Source organism: Aethalodelphis obliquidens, unplaced genomic scaffold, assembly GCF_003676395.1.
Source record: "Aethalodelphis obliquidens isolate GAN/ISIS:26980383/991018 unplaced genomic scaffold, ASM367639v1 scaffold155, whole genome shotgun sequence".
Classification (NCBI taxonomy): Eukaryota; Metazoa; Chordata; class Mammalia; order Artiodactyla; family Delphinidae; genus Aethalodelphis; species Aethalodelphis obliquidens.
In genome coordinates this window covers 1-17,566 of record NW_020838099.1, presented here as the reverse complement: position 1 = coordinate 17,566, position 17,566 = coordinate 1, and the positions used below count along the sequence as shown (strand labels likewise).

Below are 17,566 nucleotides of genomic sequence, written 5' to 3'. Positions count from 1 at the left end.
AAACAAAATTGATAAACAATTAGCCAGACTCATCAAGAGAAAAAGGGAGAAGACTCAAATCAATAGAATTAGAAATGAAAACGGAGAAGTAACAACTGACACTGCAGAAACACAAAGCATCATGAGAGATTACTACCAGCAACTATATGCCAATAAAATGGACAACCTGGAAGAAATGGACAAATTCTTAGAAAATCACAACCTTCTCAGACTGAACCAGGAAGAAAGAGAAGATATAAACAGACCAATCACAAGCACTGAAATTCAGACTGTGATTAAAAATCTTCCAACAAACAAGCCCTGGACCAAATGGTTTCACAGGTGAATTCTATCAACCGTTTAGAGAAGAGCTAACACCAATCCTTTTCAAACTCTTTCAATATATAGCAGAGGGAGGGACACTCCCAAACACATTCTATGATGTCACCATCACACTGGTACCAAAACCAGACAAAGATGCCATGAAAAAAGTAAACTACAGGCCAATATCACTGATGAACATAGATGCAAAAATCCTCAACAAAATACTAGCAAAGAGAATCCAACAGCACACTAAAAGGATCATACACCATGATCAAGTGATGTTTATCCCGAAATCCAAGGATTCTTCAATAAACACAAATCAATCAATGTGATACACCATATTAAGAAGGATAAAAACCATATAATCATCTAAATAGATGCAGAAAAATCTTTTAACAAAATTCAAAACCTATTTATGATAAAAACCCTCCAGAAGGTAGGCATAGAGGGAAATTACCTCAACATAATAAAGGCCATATATGACAAACCCACAGCCAACATAGTTCTCAATGTTGAAAAACTGAAACCATTTCAACTAAGATCAGGAACAAGACAAGGTGTTCACTCTCACCACTATTATTCAGCACAGTTTTAGAAGTTTTAGCTACAGCAATCAGAGAAGAAAAAGAAACACAAAGAATCCAAGTTGAAAAAGAAGAAGTAAAGCTGTCACTGTTTGCAGATGACATGATACTAAACATATAGAATCCTAAAGATGCTACCAGAAAACTGAGAGCTAATCGATGAATTGGTAAAGTAGCAGGATACAAAATTAATGCACAGAAATCACTTGCATTCCTATACACTAATGATGAAATATCTGAGAGAGAAATTAAGGAAACACTCACATTTACCATTGCAACAAAAAGAATAAAATACCTAGTATTAACCCTACCTAAGGAGACAAAAGACCTGTATGTGGAAAGCTGTAAGACACTGATGAAAGTAATTAAAGATGATACAAACTGATGGAGAGATACACCATGTTCTTGGATTGGAAGACTCAGTATTGTGAAAATGAATATACTACCCAAAGCAATCTAAAGATTCTATGCAATCCCTATCAAATTACCAATGGCATTTTTCACAAAACTAGAACAAACATTTCACAGTTTGTATGGAAACAAAAATAACCCCGAATAGCCAAAGCAATCTTCAGAAAGAAAAACGGAGCAGGAGTAATCAGGATCCCAGACTTCAGACTATATTACAATGTTACAGAAATCAAGACAGTATGGTACTGGCACAAAAACAGAAATATATATCAATGGAACAGGATAGAAAGCCCAGGGACTAACCCACACACATATGGTCAGCTTAATTTTTGATAAAGGAGGCTAGAATATATAATGGAGAAAAGACAGCCTCTTCAATAAGTGGTGCTGGGAAAAGTGGACAGCTACATATCAAAGAATGAAATTAGAACACTCCCTGACACCATACACAAAAATAAACTCAGGATAGATTAAAGACCTAAATGTAAAGCCAGACACTATAAAACTTTTAGAGGAAAGCATAGGCAGAACACTCTATGACATAAATGACAGCAAGAATCTTTTTGACCCCCCTTCCAGAGAAATGGAAATGAAAACAAAAATAAACTAATGAGACCTAATGAAACGGAAATTTTTTTCGCAGCAAAGCAAACCATAAACAAGACCAAAAGGCAACCCTCAGAATGGGAGAAAATATTTGCAAATGAAGCAACTGACAAAGGGTTCATCTCCAAAATATACAAGCAGGTCATGCAGCTCAATATCAAAAACCAAACCACCCAATGCATAAATGGGCAGAAGACCTAAATAGACATTTCTCCAAAGAAGATATAGCGATTGCCAACAAACACATGAAAGGATGCTCAACATCACTAATCATTAGAGAAATGCAAATCAAAACTACAATGAGGTATTATCTCGCACCAATCAGAATGGCCATCACCAAAATATCTACAAACAATTAATGCTGGAGAGGGTGTGGAGAAAGGAGAACCCTCTTGCACTGTTGGTGTGAATGTAAATTGATACAGCCACTATGGAGAACAGTATGGAGGTTCCTTAAGAAAACTAAATATAGAACTACCATATGACCCAGTAATCCCACTACTGGCATATACCCTGGGAAAACTATAATTCAAAACATGTCATGCACCACTATGTTCATTGCATCTCTATTTACCATAGCCAGGACATGGGACCAACCTAAGTGCATCGACAGATGAATGAATAAAGAAGCTACGACACCTATATACAATGGAATATTACTCAGCCATAAAAATAAACATAATTGAGTTATTTGTGGATGGACCTAGAATTTTTCATACAGAGTGAAGTCAGAAAGATAAAAACAAATACCATATTCTAACACATATATATAGAATCTAATAAAAATAAAATGGTTCCAAAGAACGTAGGGGCAGGACAGGAATAAAGACGCAGATGTAGAGAATGGACTTGAGGGCACAGGGAGTGGGAAGGGCAAGCTGGGACAAAGAGAGTGGCATGGACATATATACACTACCAAATGTAAAATAGATAGCTGGTGGGAAGCAGCTGCATAGCACAGTGAGGTCATCTCGGTGCTTTGTGACCACCTAGAAGGGTGGGATATGGAGGGTGGGAGGGAGATGCAAGAAGGAGGAGATATGGGAATATATGTATATGTATAGCTGGTTCACTTTGTTATAAAGAAGAAACTAACACACCATTGTAAAGCAATTATACTCCAATAAAGTGTTAAAAAATAAAATAAATTAAAAAATAAAAAAATGATTGTTCCAGCCCCTTGAGGTAAATTTAGAACTATAAATTATTTATGCTTACTAAATACATTCATATAATTGAGACAGAGATTCTTAAAGCTTGAGTTAAGCATTATTTGAAATGGAATAAATGGCCTTGCTAAGTTCAGAATTTCGATATTAATTGTCTTCAAGAAAATTTGTAAAAAACTAGCATAAGTGCTATCTGTGCTTAATAGTCAGTAGTTTTGGTTTATTTGAACAAATTAAGAAAACTGTAAAATATTTAGAGTGGAGCATGTGCTGACAGTTTTCTTGGAAAAAATATCGTGTTTAATTCTAAAAAAGTAAAAAAGCCAAATATTATAAATTAGTTAATTAAATAGAATAAGACAATAGACATTTATTTTTACTTTAGTTGTATTTATTTGTTTACTTTTCATCCATCTAAACAGCCTCACCTGGTCTTATTCACCAGAACTATATCCTATAGCTTTATGACGGATCAGGATACTACTTGCTTCAATTTCAGGAATCTCCATTTTGGCTTTGGGTACACATTGTTCTTTAGTTTTGAATAGCAGAACACGTTTTCTAATTGCTTCCATCAAGGCCCTCTTTGCTTTATTGATCATCCATAGAGTTGATGGAGGAAATTGCTTTAAACCAGGACAAACTACAGCTGATGAAGATCAGGAAACTGATAGAGCCCAAGGGCTTGATATGGAAGATGGTGATTTTAGGAAAGTAAACAGTGATTATAGAGTGGAAGATTTTGTTGAATTCAAACTTGGTGATATTGGGTGTGGTGTAATCAAATGTCCTGTTGGTTGTGCAACTGAAGATCTTGGTAACTGTAAACTGAAGATCTTGATGACTGTGTATCTAAACATCCTGATAATTGGACAAATGAATGTCTTGTTGACTGGGCAACTGAATGTTTTGATGATGGAATTAAAGATATTGATGTTTGTGGACCTGAAGAAACTGATGGTAGTGGAACTGAACTTTGTAGTATTTGTGGAGTTGAAGATATTGGTAATGGTGCAATTGAAGATGTTGATGCTGGTGGAACCACATATTTTGGTGGTGGTGGAAGTGAAGATCTTAGTCTTGATGGAACTGAAGATCTTGGTGATTTTGCAACAAAAAGTCTTGATTTTGCAGATGAAGGTCTCACAGCTTGAAAAGCTGAAGATCTTGGTAATTGTACAACTGAAGCAGAGTCAGTTAGATTTGCAACTTCAGCCCTTGATTGAAATCTAGGTGAAGTTACTGAAGAAGGAGATAAAGGTGGAGGCATTTCCTGATATTCACTTTGTGGGACTAGATCATCTGGTATCAGTTCATTATATTGGAAAATTTCAGGTATTGGAGGAGAGAACTCTGTTTGAGGTGGTGTAATTAGAAGAGCTGCATCAAGAGTAGTCTGAAGGCAATCAGGAGGTGGTGATGCTGCTGGATTCCTGAAAACAGTTGATGTAAGTTGAGTTGGGGAGTGTATTATTGAGGGAATACTTATCCTCTTTGAAGCTCTTAATAGAGCTAACCAATCAGGTGGTAGTGGAGGTGGTGAATTTGGTGCAGTGGGACTCACAAACACCTCTGTTTTAAGATGAGTTTGAGGTTGGGATTGCAACTATTCTCCCATTCCAGTTCCATAATTGATATAGCTATGTGAATGCTTCACATCACCAGATCCATGCATTGGCTGTTGTAGAGGGCAGGATAACACTTTTTCTACAGGTTTTGTTAGAAGTTTACTGATTTCACTAAATAAGAAGGTGGAAAATATACTTTCGGATGGTTGATCTACATATGAATGAGAGGTCTCACTACAAGCATCTGCGATATGGTCCACTGTAATATTATCTTCTATCAATTGACTTTGAGGCACACATTCTATCTCAAAGGGATAATCTAGGTGCTTCTTTTGCTTGAAATTCCCTCCCTTTTGTTTTTCTTTTCCAGATATAATCTTTTTTTAGAAACTTCAAAACAATATGAAGCAGGATAAATCTTTAAACTTTCTCTATTATCTTGGCAGTAATGAGCAGGCATAGTAAGAGTTGATGTCTGTACACAAGCATCATGTTTTTCACATATTTTAACAGGTATGGAAGAGTATACAGGCTGTGTTTGAAAAACTGTACTTCGAAACATTTTCCTTGATTTTCTAACTTGCAAGGACACTCCTTCATTTGGATCCTTGTGGGTAATGCCATCAGTTAACTGGATTACGCTCTGTTGTAAAGTCTTAAGTTTGAAAGAGACGCTATCAATCTCTTTGGTTAGTTCCCCAAATAAGTATTCAGCATATTTATTTAGATCATTTACTTGTCTAGCTATATTGTTTAAAGATGTCTGGATTACATAAACTAATTCATCTTGAATTTTTCTGGGCATTGCTGATAGACTCAGATGCCCTTCATCTTTTTCTTCATTTAACGACATTTTAGATGTTTAGATGTTAGGTCAATAAAAAAGTTGAGGGAGCACCCCTGCCTCACCCACTTTTGAGCATCCACTGTGCTTTTCAGATCTGCTGCAAGCTTCACAGGGTTTTGAACTTTGCCAGCAACATCTGGCAATTGGCAGACGCTGACTGTATGTGAAAATAAAAGCTCTTGCCTCCAGTTTTTGAGCTGTAGTAACCTGGCAACCAAGCTCTGTGTCAGAAGCTTAAGGTTGCCCGAGCAGTGAGAGAACAATGCCTTCAAATCATTGCCACGCCCCTCTGGTCACCCTCTCTAGAACTAGTTTCACAGAGATGGAGAGAGACCAGCTGGAGAGGAAGAAAAAAAGCTATAACCTAACCTCTCATTTAATGTTTCTCTAAGTGTGACCCTAGAGTTGAAAACAGACTATCTCATGTGACCACCAGCTTATTTCATTGACTTCAAGTAACATTTTTCTCTCATCTGATTCCAAAAATTATCTTCCAGTTGAAATGTTTATTCTGAGCCCCGTTTGGATATCACACAGCCATCTCAATCTTGTACTTTGGTATCTTATTCTACCCACCCCTGCCTCTCCTCCCTGCATCTCTTATTCCTGAATATGGCAAGTCCATCCATCCAGTTACTCATGTCAAAAATCTGGTAATTAACTCTGTCCTCGACACTTCTCTTATTTCCACACCCAGTCTACAATATGGTCAGTTCTATTCCAAATTATATCCCAAAATGTATCCACTCCTCTCCACCTACCTTACCACTAGTAGAGTAAATTTCACACCATCTTCCACCAGAATGACCAGAACAGTCTCCTAAATATTTTGCTGATCCTCTCTTTTCCTCTTCCAATCTGCTTTCCTTCCTCATTCCATCCATGTGTCCATTAATCCATGTATTCATTTTAAAATATTCAATCTGGAAAGACCTCTGAATAAGATGACAGAGTATAGTCAAATGACAAAAAAAAATCCTTGAAAAATAAGTGATATGGACAAAAATGAATTTTAAAATGAAAAAATAAATACTTCAGCACTATAAAAAAATAAGGGGCATAATCTCCTACCATGCATTCTGGAAATTTTTGTCCAAGGATATATAGACCAGGGATTTTAGCTACTGGCACATAACTTCTATCCACATTGCTTGAGGAGTGGTTCGATATTGGGGCTGAGGGGTGGTATTGGGTGCACGAAAGTGGACTGCATTTGGGAAAGTGTCACTCATACCTCCTAATCTATAAGGAAAGAGACTGAAAAAGGCAAATGAGTTTCCTGGGTGAAAGGTAGAAAGTGTCTCTCCATCCTCCATACTTCCACACTGACACAGAGTTAAAAAAAAATGTCAGTACTCTTTAGCTGGGAGAAATATGGGAAAGAGAAGGCAGAAGGTCTTAAACAATCAGACCTAATTAGCTGTAACAATAAGAGATTTACCAAATTTGAGGATATAATACAGATAACTATGAAGTGAGTGGGTAGCCATTTGGGAAAAGGCACAAAGAAAGTGTCAGTATAAATCTGTCTCCCCAACTATGGGCTAATAGTACCTTGGCCAACCACCAAAACTATAACATCATGGCTTCAGAACAAAATATAAGTATTATAAACTTGAAAATATACATTTAGTACTATAAAGAAAAAAATTGGGAGATAAAACACAAAAGTTTAAAAGTTGTAATCATGTTAATTTTTTTTCATTTTTATAGCAAAAATCGAATAGATACCTAAATCTAGAGACAGAGGTTCAAATATAATATAAAATGATAACTATAACTATTCAGTTATGCAGCAATGTTTTTAAGTGCTAGCATGTGCTATTCATGGGAGAGAGAAATTTCCACCCAGATATAAAATCATATGCAAATACTCTGAGGCAAGAACTAAAATATCCTGAATGAGACACTGCAAGAGGGCCTGTGGCTAAGAAATGGTATGAGGTGAGCTTTGAAGGATTTATAAATCTTATATTTGAAACACATGATAAAAAGTTTGGGTTTTAATCTGAGGATCAAGGGAATCCATTGAAGGATTTAAGCAGAGGAGATATGTGATCCATATTATTTTTTGAAAGCTCACTGTAGCTCCTGGGCACAGAGTGGATTGTGGAGTGTTAAGAGTGGAGGCAAGGAAACCAGTTGCAGTAATCCATGCAAGAGATGATAGTGGATGTATCAGGACTGTGTTAGTGGTAGAGATGGTGAGAAGTGACTTCATTCAAGGTGTATTTTGGAGAGGAAGAGCAAGTTTGTGACAAAGGATGTGGAAATAAAGTGTAAGCAATAAGAATAGTCAGGTGTTCTGAGGCAAGTTTAGGCCTGAAGATGAGCATTTTGTAGTTATTAGCATGCAGATTGTGTTTAAACCCATGGAACAGAATGAGAAAATCTAGGATGAAAGTACAGGTAGAAAAAATAGTTACATCCTTCAATTATCATAAGGCACATAAACATATATTTTAAAAAAATAAATCATAAAAGATGTAGCAAAAGCTAAAAAGCTAAAATATGAAGAACAGTAATAACATAAAATCATGATAGAATTAAGAAAAGTATATTTCATATCAACAAATTTCAATGGTATAAACACATTTATTAAAATCAACAGTGAAGTGTTTGAAACATCAGGGATACAGTAATGAATAGTACAGGTAAAGTCTCTGTCCTCATGGGGTTCACATTCTACTGAATGTGAGTAAAATAAGTAAGTAAATCGAAATATAATATAACTTCAGATGGTGATATGTTCTATCAAAGAATATAGAGCCAGTTGAGGAGATAGATGACTATTAAGTTAGGCCTCTCTGAGGAGATAATATTTGTAGAGAATCTTAAATTCAAGTTACAAGAGGGATCTAAAGCAATGACTCAGAAAGATGACAGTAAAAGTATAGGCATCAACATAAAGAAAGTTGTAGGTATAATATTGATGTCAACCAAAATTGAATTTATATACAAGTTAAACAAAACATAGGAGAAATACTTCATTAAAAGTATAATTCAAAATGAATTTCTAAAGGTTATGATATTATATAGAAAATAGCACAACATTAAAATACATCAAGAAAAAATGGAATAAATACCAAAAAAATAGAAACACAATTGACAAAATTTAGAAAATTTGGAGAGAATCCAAATAAATAAACTGAATAAAACTGGTCTAATAGGTCTATATCAATCCTTGCTGCCTGATATCAGAAAATGCACATTTTTAATTTTTTAAAATTTAATTTTATTTTTTTTTATACAGCAGGTTCTTATTAGTTATCCATTTTATAAATATTAGTGTATATATGTCAATCCCAATCTTCCAATTCATCACATCTTTTTTACTTAATAATGGATATTTACATATATTGGGCCACTACAAAAATCTCAATAATTAAAAAAATATACAAAAACAATAAAGACTACATTATTTTTAATACTTTCTTATTATATAATCACAAGTATTTATTTTCTATATTTTAATGCCATTATTTTCTCATATACATTTATTACAGTAACAGCTTCACTGTGCAGTTAACACTAAAATATTATGGATTGACCTGTAGCCCCACATAGTGCTTTCTCCCTTTAAATCATTTTTCTGATGTTAATATGATTATTTCTGGGTTCTTTTGTATCATATACTTTATATTTTTACTTTAAGAGCCTATATAACATAGTGATTAAGAGCATATGTTTTGAAATCAGTCTGCCTGGATTAAAATAAAAATTATGTCACTTGATAGTCCTGGGACCTAAGAAAATTTTCTCATCCTTTCCATTCCTCAGTTCTGGTTTGTTAAATGGTGTGAAAATTGCACCAATCTCATAGAGCTGTTCTGAGAATTAAAGTTAATTCATTCATGGAAAGCATTTATGAAGAGTGTCTGCCACATAATGAGCCCATACTAAATGTTAGCTATTATTATTACTTTCATTCTTTATGGGTCATAGTGTGTCTCTTGATAGAATGAAGTAATATTTTTGACCATTTTTTCTTATAATTGAGGTTTCAAAGATTTATTTTTATAATACTTATATGGTTAGACTTAATTGTGTTAGCTTTTTCAATATTTTCTGTTGATGAATGCCTTCATTTGAGTTATTATCTCTTGTCCTTTGATTTCAAATTTGAAGACTCCTTTAATAGTTCTTATACAGCATATTTGCTAAAAATGAATTATCCAAGGTTTTTTTTATTTTTATTTTTTATTTGAGAACTCTTAGTTTCTCCAGAAGGAGAAATTTGGTATGGAATTATTTGTTGACTTTTTTTTTCTGTCAGTATTTTGAATGTTATCTGGCCTCCACTGTTTCTGATTACAAATCAGCTGTTGAGCCTCATCCAAGAGAGGACAGACAACAGAAGCAAGAAGAATTATAGTCGTGCAGCCTGTGGAATGATACCCACATTCACATAAAGACAGACAAAATGAAACAGCAGAGGACTATGTACCAGAGGAAGGAACAAGATAAAATCCTAGGAAAACAACTAAATGAAGGGAAGATAGGCAATCTTCCAGGAAAAGAATTCAGAATAATGATAGTGAAGATGATCCAGGACCTCAGAAAAAGAATGGAGGCAAAGATTGAAAAGATGTAAGAAATGTTTAATAAAAACCTAGAAGAATTAAAGAACAAACAAACAGAGATGAACAGTACAATACCTGAAATGAAAAATACAATAGAAGGAATCAATAGCAGAATAACTGAGGCAGAAGAACAGATAAGTGACCTGAAAGACAGAATGCTGGAAAAAACTGCTGCAAAACAGAATAAAGAAAAAAGAATGAAAAGAAATGAAAACAGCCTGAGACCTCTGGGACAACATTAAATGCACCAACATTCACATTATAGGGGTCCCAGGAGGATAAGAGAGAGAGAATGGACCCGAGAAAAATATTTGAAGATATTATAGTCAATAACTTCCATAACATGAGAAAGGAAATAGCCACCCAAGTCCAGGAGGCACAGGGAGTCCCATCACAATAAACCCAGAAAGAAACACACCAGGACAAAAAGTAATCAAATTAACAAAAATTATTAAAAGCAACAAGGGAAAAATGACAAATAGCATACAAGGAACTCCAATAAGGAAAACAGCTGATTTCTCAGCAGAAACTATACAAGTCAGAAGGGAGTGGCACGATATATTTAAAGTGATGAAAGGGAAGAACATACAACCAAGATTACTCTACCTGGCAAGGATCTCATTCAGATTTGACAGAGAAATAAAAAGCTTTACAGACAAGCAAAAGCTAACAGAATACAGCACAACCAAACCAACACTATAACAAATGCTAAAGGAACTTCTCTAAGTGGGAAACACAAGGGAAGAAAAGGATCTACATAAAAAAACAAAACAATTAAGAAAATGTTAATAAAAACATACATATTGATCATAACCATAAATGTGAATGGATTAAAGGTTCCAACCAAAAGACACAGGCTGCCTAAATGGATACAAAAGCAAGACCCATATATATGTTGTCTACAAGAGACCCACTTCAGACCTAGGGACACATACAGAATGGAAATGAGGCGACGGAAAAAGATATCCCATGCAAATGGAAAGCAAAAGAAAGTGGGAGTAGCAATATTCGTATCAGATAAATTAGACTTTAAAATAAAGACTACTCACAGTTTCAATTTCAGTGCTTGTGATTGGTCTGTTCATATTTTCTATTTCTTCCTGATTCAGTCTTTGCAGGTTGTGCATTTCTAAGAATTTGTCCATTTCTTCCAGGTTGTCCATTTATTGGCATAGAGTTGCCTGTAGTAATCTCTCATGATCTTTTGTATCTCTGCACTGACAGTTGATACTTCTCCTTTTTCATTTCTAATTCTATTGATTTGAGTCTTCTCCCTTTTTTCATTGTGGAGTCTGGTTAATGGTTTATCGATTTTGTTTATCTTCTCAAAGAATCAGCTTTTAGTTTTATTGATCTTTGCTACCATTTCCTTCATTTCTTTTTCATTTATTTCTGATCTGATTTTTATGATTTCTTTCCTTCTGCTAACTTTGTTTTTTTTTGTTGTTCTTCTTTCTCTAATTGCTTTAGGTGTAAGGTTACATTGTTTATTTGAGATGTTTCTTCTGTCTTGAAGTAGGATTCTATTGCTATAAACTTCCCTGTTAGAACTGCTTTTTCTGCATCCCATAAGTTTTGGGTCATCGTGTTTCCATTGTCATTTGTTTCTAGGTAATTTTTGATTTCTGCAGTGATCTCTTGGTTATTAATTAGTGAATTGTTTAGCTTCTACGCATGTGAATTTTTTACAGATTATTTTCCAGTAATTGATATCTAGTCTCATAGTGTTGTGATTGGAAAAGTTACTCGATATGATTTCAATTTTCTTAAATTTACCAAGGCTTGAATTGTGATCCATGATATGATCTATCTTGGAGAATGTTCCATGAGCACTTGAGAAAAATGCGTATTCTGTTGTTTTTGGATGGAATGTCCTATAAATATCAATTAAGTCCAACTTCTTTAATATATCATTTAAAGCTTGTGTTTCCGTATTTATTTTCAATTTAGATGATCTGTCCATTGGTGAAAGTAGGGTGTTAAAGTCCCCTACTATGAATGTGTTACTGTCAATTTCCCCTTTTATAGCTGTTAGTATTTGCCTTACGTATTGAGGTGCTCCTATTTTGGGTGCATAAATATTTACAATTGTTATATCTTCTTCTTGGATCGATCCCTTGATCATTATGTAGTGTCCTTCTTTGTCTCTTCTAATACTCTTTACTTTAAAGTCTATTTTGTCTGATATGAGAATTGCTACTCCAGCTTTCCTTTGATTTCCATTTGCATGGAATATCTTTTTCCATCACCTCACTTTCAGTCTGCATGTGTCCCTAGGTCTGAAGTAGCTCTTTTGGAGAAAGCATATATATGGATCTTATTTTTGTATCCATTCAGCCAGTCTGTGTCTTTTGGTGGAAGCATTTATTCCATTTACATTTAAGGTAATTATTGATATGTATGTTCCTATTCTCATTTCTTAATTGTTTTTGGTTTGTTATTGTAGGTCTTTTCCTTCTCTTGTGCTTCCTGCCTAGAGAAGTTCCTTTAGCATTTGTTGTAAAGCTGGTTTGGTGGTGCTGAACTCTCTCAGCTTTTCCTTGTCTGTAAAGGTTTTGATTTCTCCATCAAATCTGAATGAGATCCTTGCTGGGTAGAGCAATCTTGGTTGCAGGTTCTTCTCCTTCATCACTTTAAATAAGTCTTTCCAGTCCCTTCTGGCTTGCAGAGTTTCTGCTGAAAGATCAGCTGTTAACCTTATTGGGATTCCTTTGTGTGTTATTTGTTGTTTTTCCCTTGTTGCTTTTAATATGTTTTCTTTGTATTTAATTTTTGATAGTTTGATTAATATATGTCTTGGCGTGTTTCTCCTTGGATTTATCCTATATGGGACTCTGTGTGCTTCCTGGCCTTGATTAACTATTTCCTTTCCCATATTCGGGAAGTTTTCAACTATAACCTTTTCAAATATTTTCTCAGTCCCTTTCTTTTTCCCTTCTTCTTCTGGGACCCCTATAATTCGAATGTTGGTGCATTTAATGTTGTCCCAGAGGTCTCTGAAACTGTCCTCAGTTCTTTTCATTCTCTTTTCTTCATTCTGCTCTGCAGTAGTTATTTCCACTACTTTATCTTCCAGGTCACTTATCCGTTCTTCTGCCTCAGTTATTCTGCTATTGATCCCATCTAGAGTATTTTTAATTTCATTTATTGTGTTGTTCATCATTGCTTGTTTCATCTTTAGTTCTTCTAGGTCCTTGTTAAATGTTTCTTGCCTTTTCTCTCTTCTATTTCCAATATTTTGGATCATCTTTACTATCATTATTCTGAATTGTTTTTCAGGTAGACTGCCTATTTCCTCTTCATTTGTTAGCTCTGGTCGGTTTTTATCTTGCTCCTTCATCTGCTGTGTGTTTTTCTGTCTTCTCATTTTGCTTATCTTACTGTGTTTGGGGTCTCTTTTTCCAGGAAGGACACTACATAATGATCAAGGGATCCATCCAAGAAGAAGGTATAACAATTATAAATATATATGCACCCAACGTAGGAGCACCTCCCTACATAAGGCAAATGTTAACAGCTGTAAATGAGGAAATCAACAGTAACACAATAATACTGGGTGATGTTAACAATTCATTTACACCAATGGACAGATCATCGAGACAGAAAATAGATAAGGAAACACAGTCTTTAAATGACACTATAGACCAGATACACTTAATTGAAATTTATAGGACATTCCATCTGAAAACAAGAGATTATAATTTCTTCTCAAGTGCACATAGAATATTCTCCTGGATAGATCACATGTTGGGTCAGAGTTCAAGCCTCAGGAAATTTAAAACTATTGAAATCATATCAAGCATCTTTTCTGACCACAACCCTGTGAGATTAGAAAATGTAAAAAACGTAAAAAAAAAAAAGTGTAAAAAACACAGACAGATGGAGGCTAAACAATACGTTACTAAATAACCAAGAGATCACTGAAGAAATCAAGGAGGAAATCAGAATATACCTAGAGACAAAAGACAAGAAGAACACCATGATCCAAAACCTGTGGGGTGCAGCAAAAGCAGTTCTAAGAAAGAAGTTTATAGCAATACAATCCTACCTCAAGGAACAAGAAAAATCTCAAATAAGTAATCTAATCTTACACCTAAATGATCTAGAGAAAGAAGAACAAACAAAACCCAAACTTAGTAGAAGAAAAGAACTCATAAAGACTAGAGCAGAAATAAATGAAATAGAAACAAAGAAAACAATAACAAAGGTCAATAAAAATAAAAGATGGTTCTTTGAGAAGATAAACAAAACTGATAAACCATTAGCCAAACTCAACAAGAAAAAGAGGGAGAGGACTCAATTCAATAAAATTAGAAATGAAAAAGAAGTTAAAACTGACACTGCAGAAATACAAAGCATCATAAGTGACTACTACAAGCAACACTATGCCAATAAAATGGACAACGTGGAAGATATGGACAAATACTTAGAAAGGTATAACCATCCAAGACTTAACCAGGAAGAAATAGAAAATATGAACAGACCAATCACAAGTAATGAAATTGAAACTGTGATAAAAAATATTCCAACAAAAAAAGTCCAGGACCAAATGACTTCAGAGGTGAATTCTATCAAACACTTAGAGAAGAACAAACGCCCATCCTTCTAAAACACTTCCAAAATATTTGCAGAGGAAGTAACAAACCAAATCTCATTCTATGAGGCCACTATCACCCTGATACCAAAGCAAGACAAAGATACTAGAAAAAAAGAAAATTACAAACCAATATCACTGATAAATATAGATGTAAAAATTCTCAACAAAATAGTAGGAAACAGAATCCAACAACACATTAAAAGGATCATACACCATGATCAAGTGGGATTTATCCCAGGGATGCAAAAATTCTTCAATTATGCAAATCAATCAATGTGATATGTCATATTAATAAATTGAAGAATAAAAACATATGATCACCTCAATAGATGCAGAAAAATCTTTTGACAAAATTCAACCCACATATATGATAAAAAAAACTCTCCAGAAAGTGGGAATAGAGGGAACCTACCTCAACCTAAGAAAGCCCATATATGACAAACCCTCAGCAAACATCATTTTCAATGGTGTAAACCTGAAAGCATTTCATCGAAGATCAGGAACAAGACAAGGATGTCCATTCTTGCCACTATTTTTCACCATAGTTTTGGAAGTCCTACACATGGCAATCACAGAAGAAAAAGAAATAAAATGAATACAAATTGGAAAAGAGGAAGTAAAACTGTCACTGTTTGCAGATGACATGATACTATAAGCAGATAATCCTAAACATGCCACCAGAAAACTACTAATCAATGAGTTTGGTAAAGTTGCCAAATAAAAAAAATAATGCACAGAAATATCTGGCATTGCTATGCACTAACAATGAAATATCAGTAAAAAATTAAGGAAACAATCCCATTCACCATTGCAACAAAAAGAATAAAATACATAGGAATAAACCTACTTAAGGAAGTAAAAGACTTGTACTGAGGAACCTATAAGACATTGAAGAAAGAAATCAAATATGACACAAACAGATGGAGAGCTATACCACGTTCTTGGATTGGAAGAATCAATATTGTGAAAATGACTATGCTACCCAAAGCAAACTACAGATTTAATGTAATCCCTATCAAATTACCAATGGCATTTTTTTAAAAAGTAGAACAAAATGTGTTAAAATTTGTATGGAGACACAGAAGACTCCAAATAACGAAAGTAATCTTGAGGGAAAAAGAACAGAGCAGGAGGAACCAGGCTCCTTGACTTCAGGCTATACTACAAAGCCACAATAACCAAGACAATATGGTACTGGCACAAAAACAGAAATATAGATCAATGGAATCGGATAGAAAGCCCAGATATAAGCCAATACACCTATGGTCCACTAATCTATGACAAAGGAGGCAAGGATATACACTGGAGAAAAGACAGTATCTTCAATAAGTGGTGGTGGGAAAACTAGACAGCTACATGTAAAAGAATAAAATCAGAACACTGCCTAATACCACACACAGAAGTAAACTCAAAATGGATTAAAGACTTAAATGTAAGACCAGACACTATAAAACACTTAGACGAAAACATAGGAAGAACACTCTCTGACATATATCAAAGCAAGACCTTTTTTTGACCCACCTCCTACAGTAATGGAAATAAAAATAAACAAATGGGACCTAATGAAACTTAAAAGTTTTTGCACAGCAAAGGGAACTACAAACAAGATGGAAAGACAGCTCTCAGAATGGGAGAAAATATTTGCAAATGAATCAATAGACAAAGGATTAACCTCCAAAATATATAAAAAGCACATGTAGCTCAATATCAAAAAAACAAACAACCCAATCAAAAAATGGGCAGAAGACCTAAATAGACAGTTCTACAAAGAAGACATACAGATGGCCAAGAAGAACATGAAAAGTTGCTCAATATCACTGATTATTACAGAAATTCAAATTAAAACTACAGTGATGTATCACCTCACACCAGTTAGAATGGGAATCATCAGAAAATCTAAAAACAACCAATGCTGGAGAGGGTGTGGAGAAAAGGGAACCCTCTTGCACTGTTGGTGGGAATGTAAATTGATACAGCCACTCTGGAGAATAGTATGGAGGTTCCTTAAAAAACTACAAATAGAACTACTGTATTACCCAGCAATCTCACTTCTGGGCATATACCCAGAGAAAACCATAATTCAAAAAATTACATGCACCTCAATATTCATTGCAGCACTCTTCACAAAATCCATGTCATGGAAGCAACCTAAATGCCCATCGACAGACAAATGGATAAAGAAGATGTGGTACATATATACAATCGAATATTACTCAGCCATAATGAACAAAACTGGGTCTTTTGTAGAGACGTGGATGGACATAGAGACTATCATACAGAGAGAAGTAAGTCAGAAAGAGAAAAACAAATATACATAAACACATGTATGTGGAATCTAGAAAAATGTTACAAATGAGCCAGTTTACAAGGGAGAAATAGAGACACAGATGTAGAGAACAAACATATGGACACAAAGGTGGGAAATCAGGGGGTGGGGGGTGCGAGTTGCACTGGGATGAATTGGGAGATTGGGATTGACATATATACACTAATGTGTATAAAATAGATAACTAATAAGAACGTGCTGTATAAATAAATAAATAATATTCCAAAAAAAAAAAAAAAAGAAACAAGCTGTTAATCTTTTTTTTACATCTCCATTGGAGTATAATTGTTTTAAAATGGTGTGCTAGTTTCCACTGTATGAAAATAAATCAGTTATACATGTACATATGTTTTCATCTCTCTTCCCTCTTGTGTCTCCCTCCCTCCCACCCTCCCTATACCACCCCTCTAGGTGATCACAAAGCACCAAGCTGATCTCCCTGTTCTATGCAACTGCTTCCCACTAGCTATCTATTTTATGTTTGATAGTATATATATGTCCATGCCACTCTCTTGCTTTGTCACAACTTACCCTTCCCACTCCCCATATCCTCAAGCCCATTCTCTAGTAGG

At 34.7% G+C, this 17,566-nt stretch overlaps 1 protein-coding gene across 1 annotated transcript in view; it reads left to right on the top strand.

The window, feature by feature from the left end:
- LOC113616556 (terminal nucleotidyltransferase 5D-like) overlaps positions 1-4,306 on the top strand; it is a 69,620-nt gene extending 65,314 nt beyond the window's left edge. The window contains exon 2 of the mRNA XM_027099951.1: positions 3,612-4,306. Coding sequence (XP_026955752.1) covers positions 3,612-4,306 — 695 coding nt within the window. The remainder of the gene's footprint in view (positions 1-3,611) is intronic.
- Positions 4,307-17,566: the final 13,260 nt, after the last annotated feature.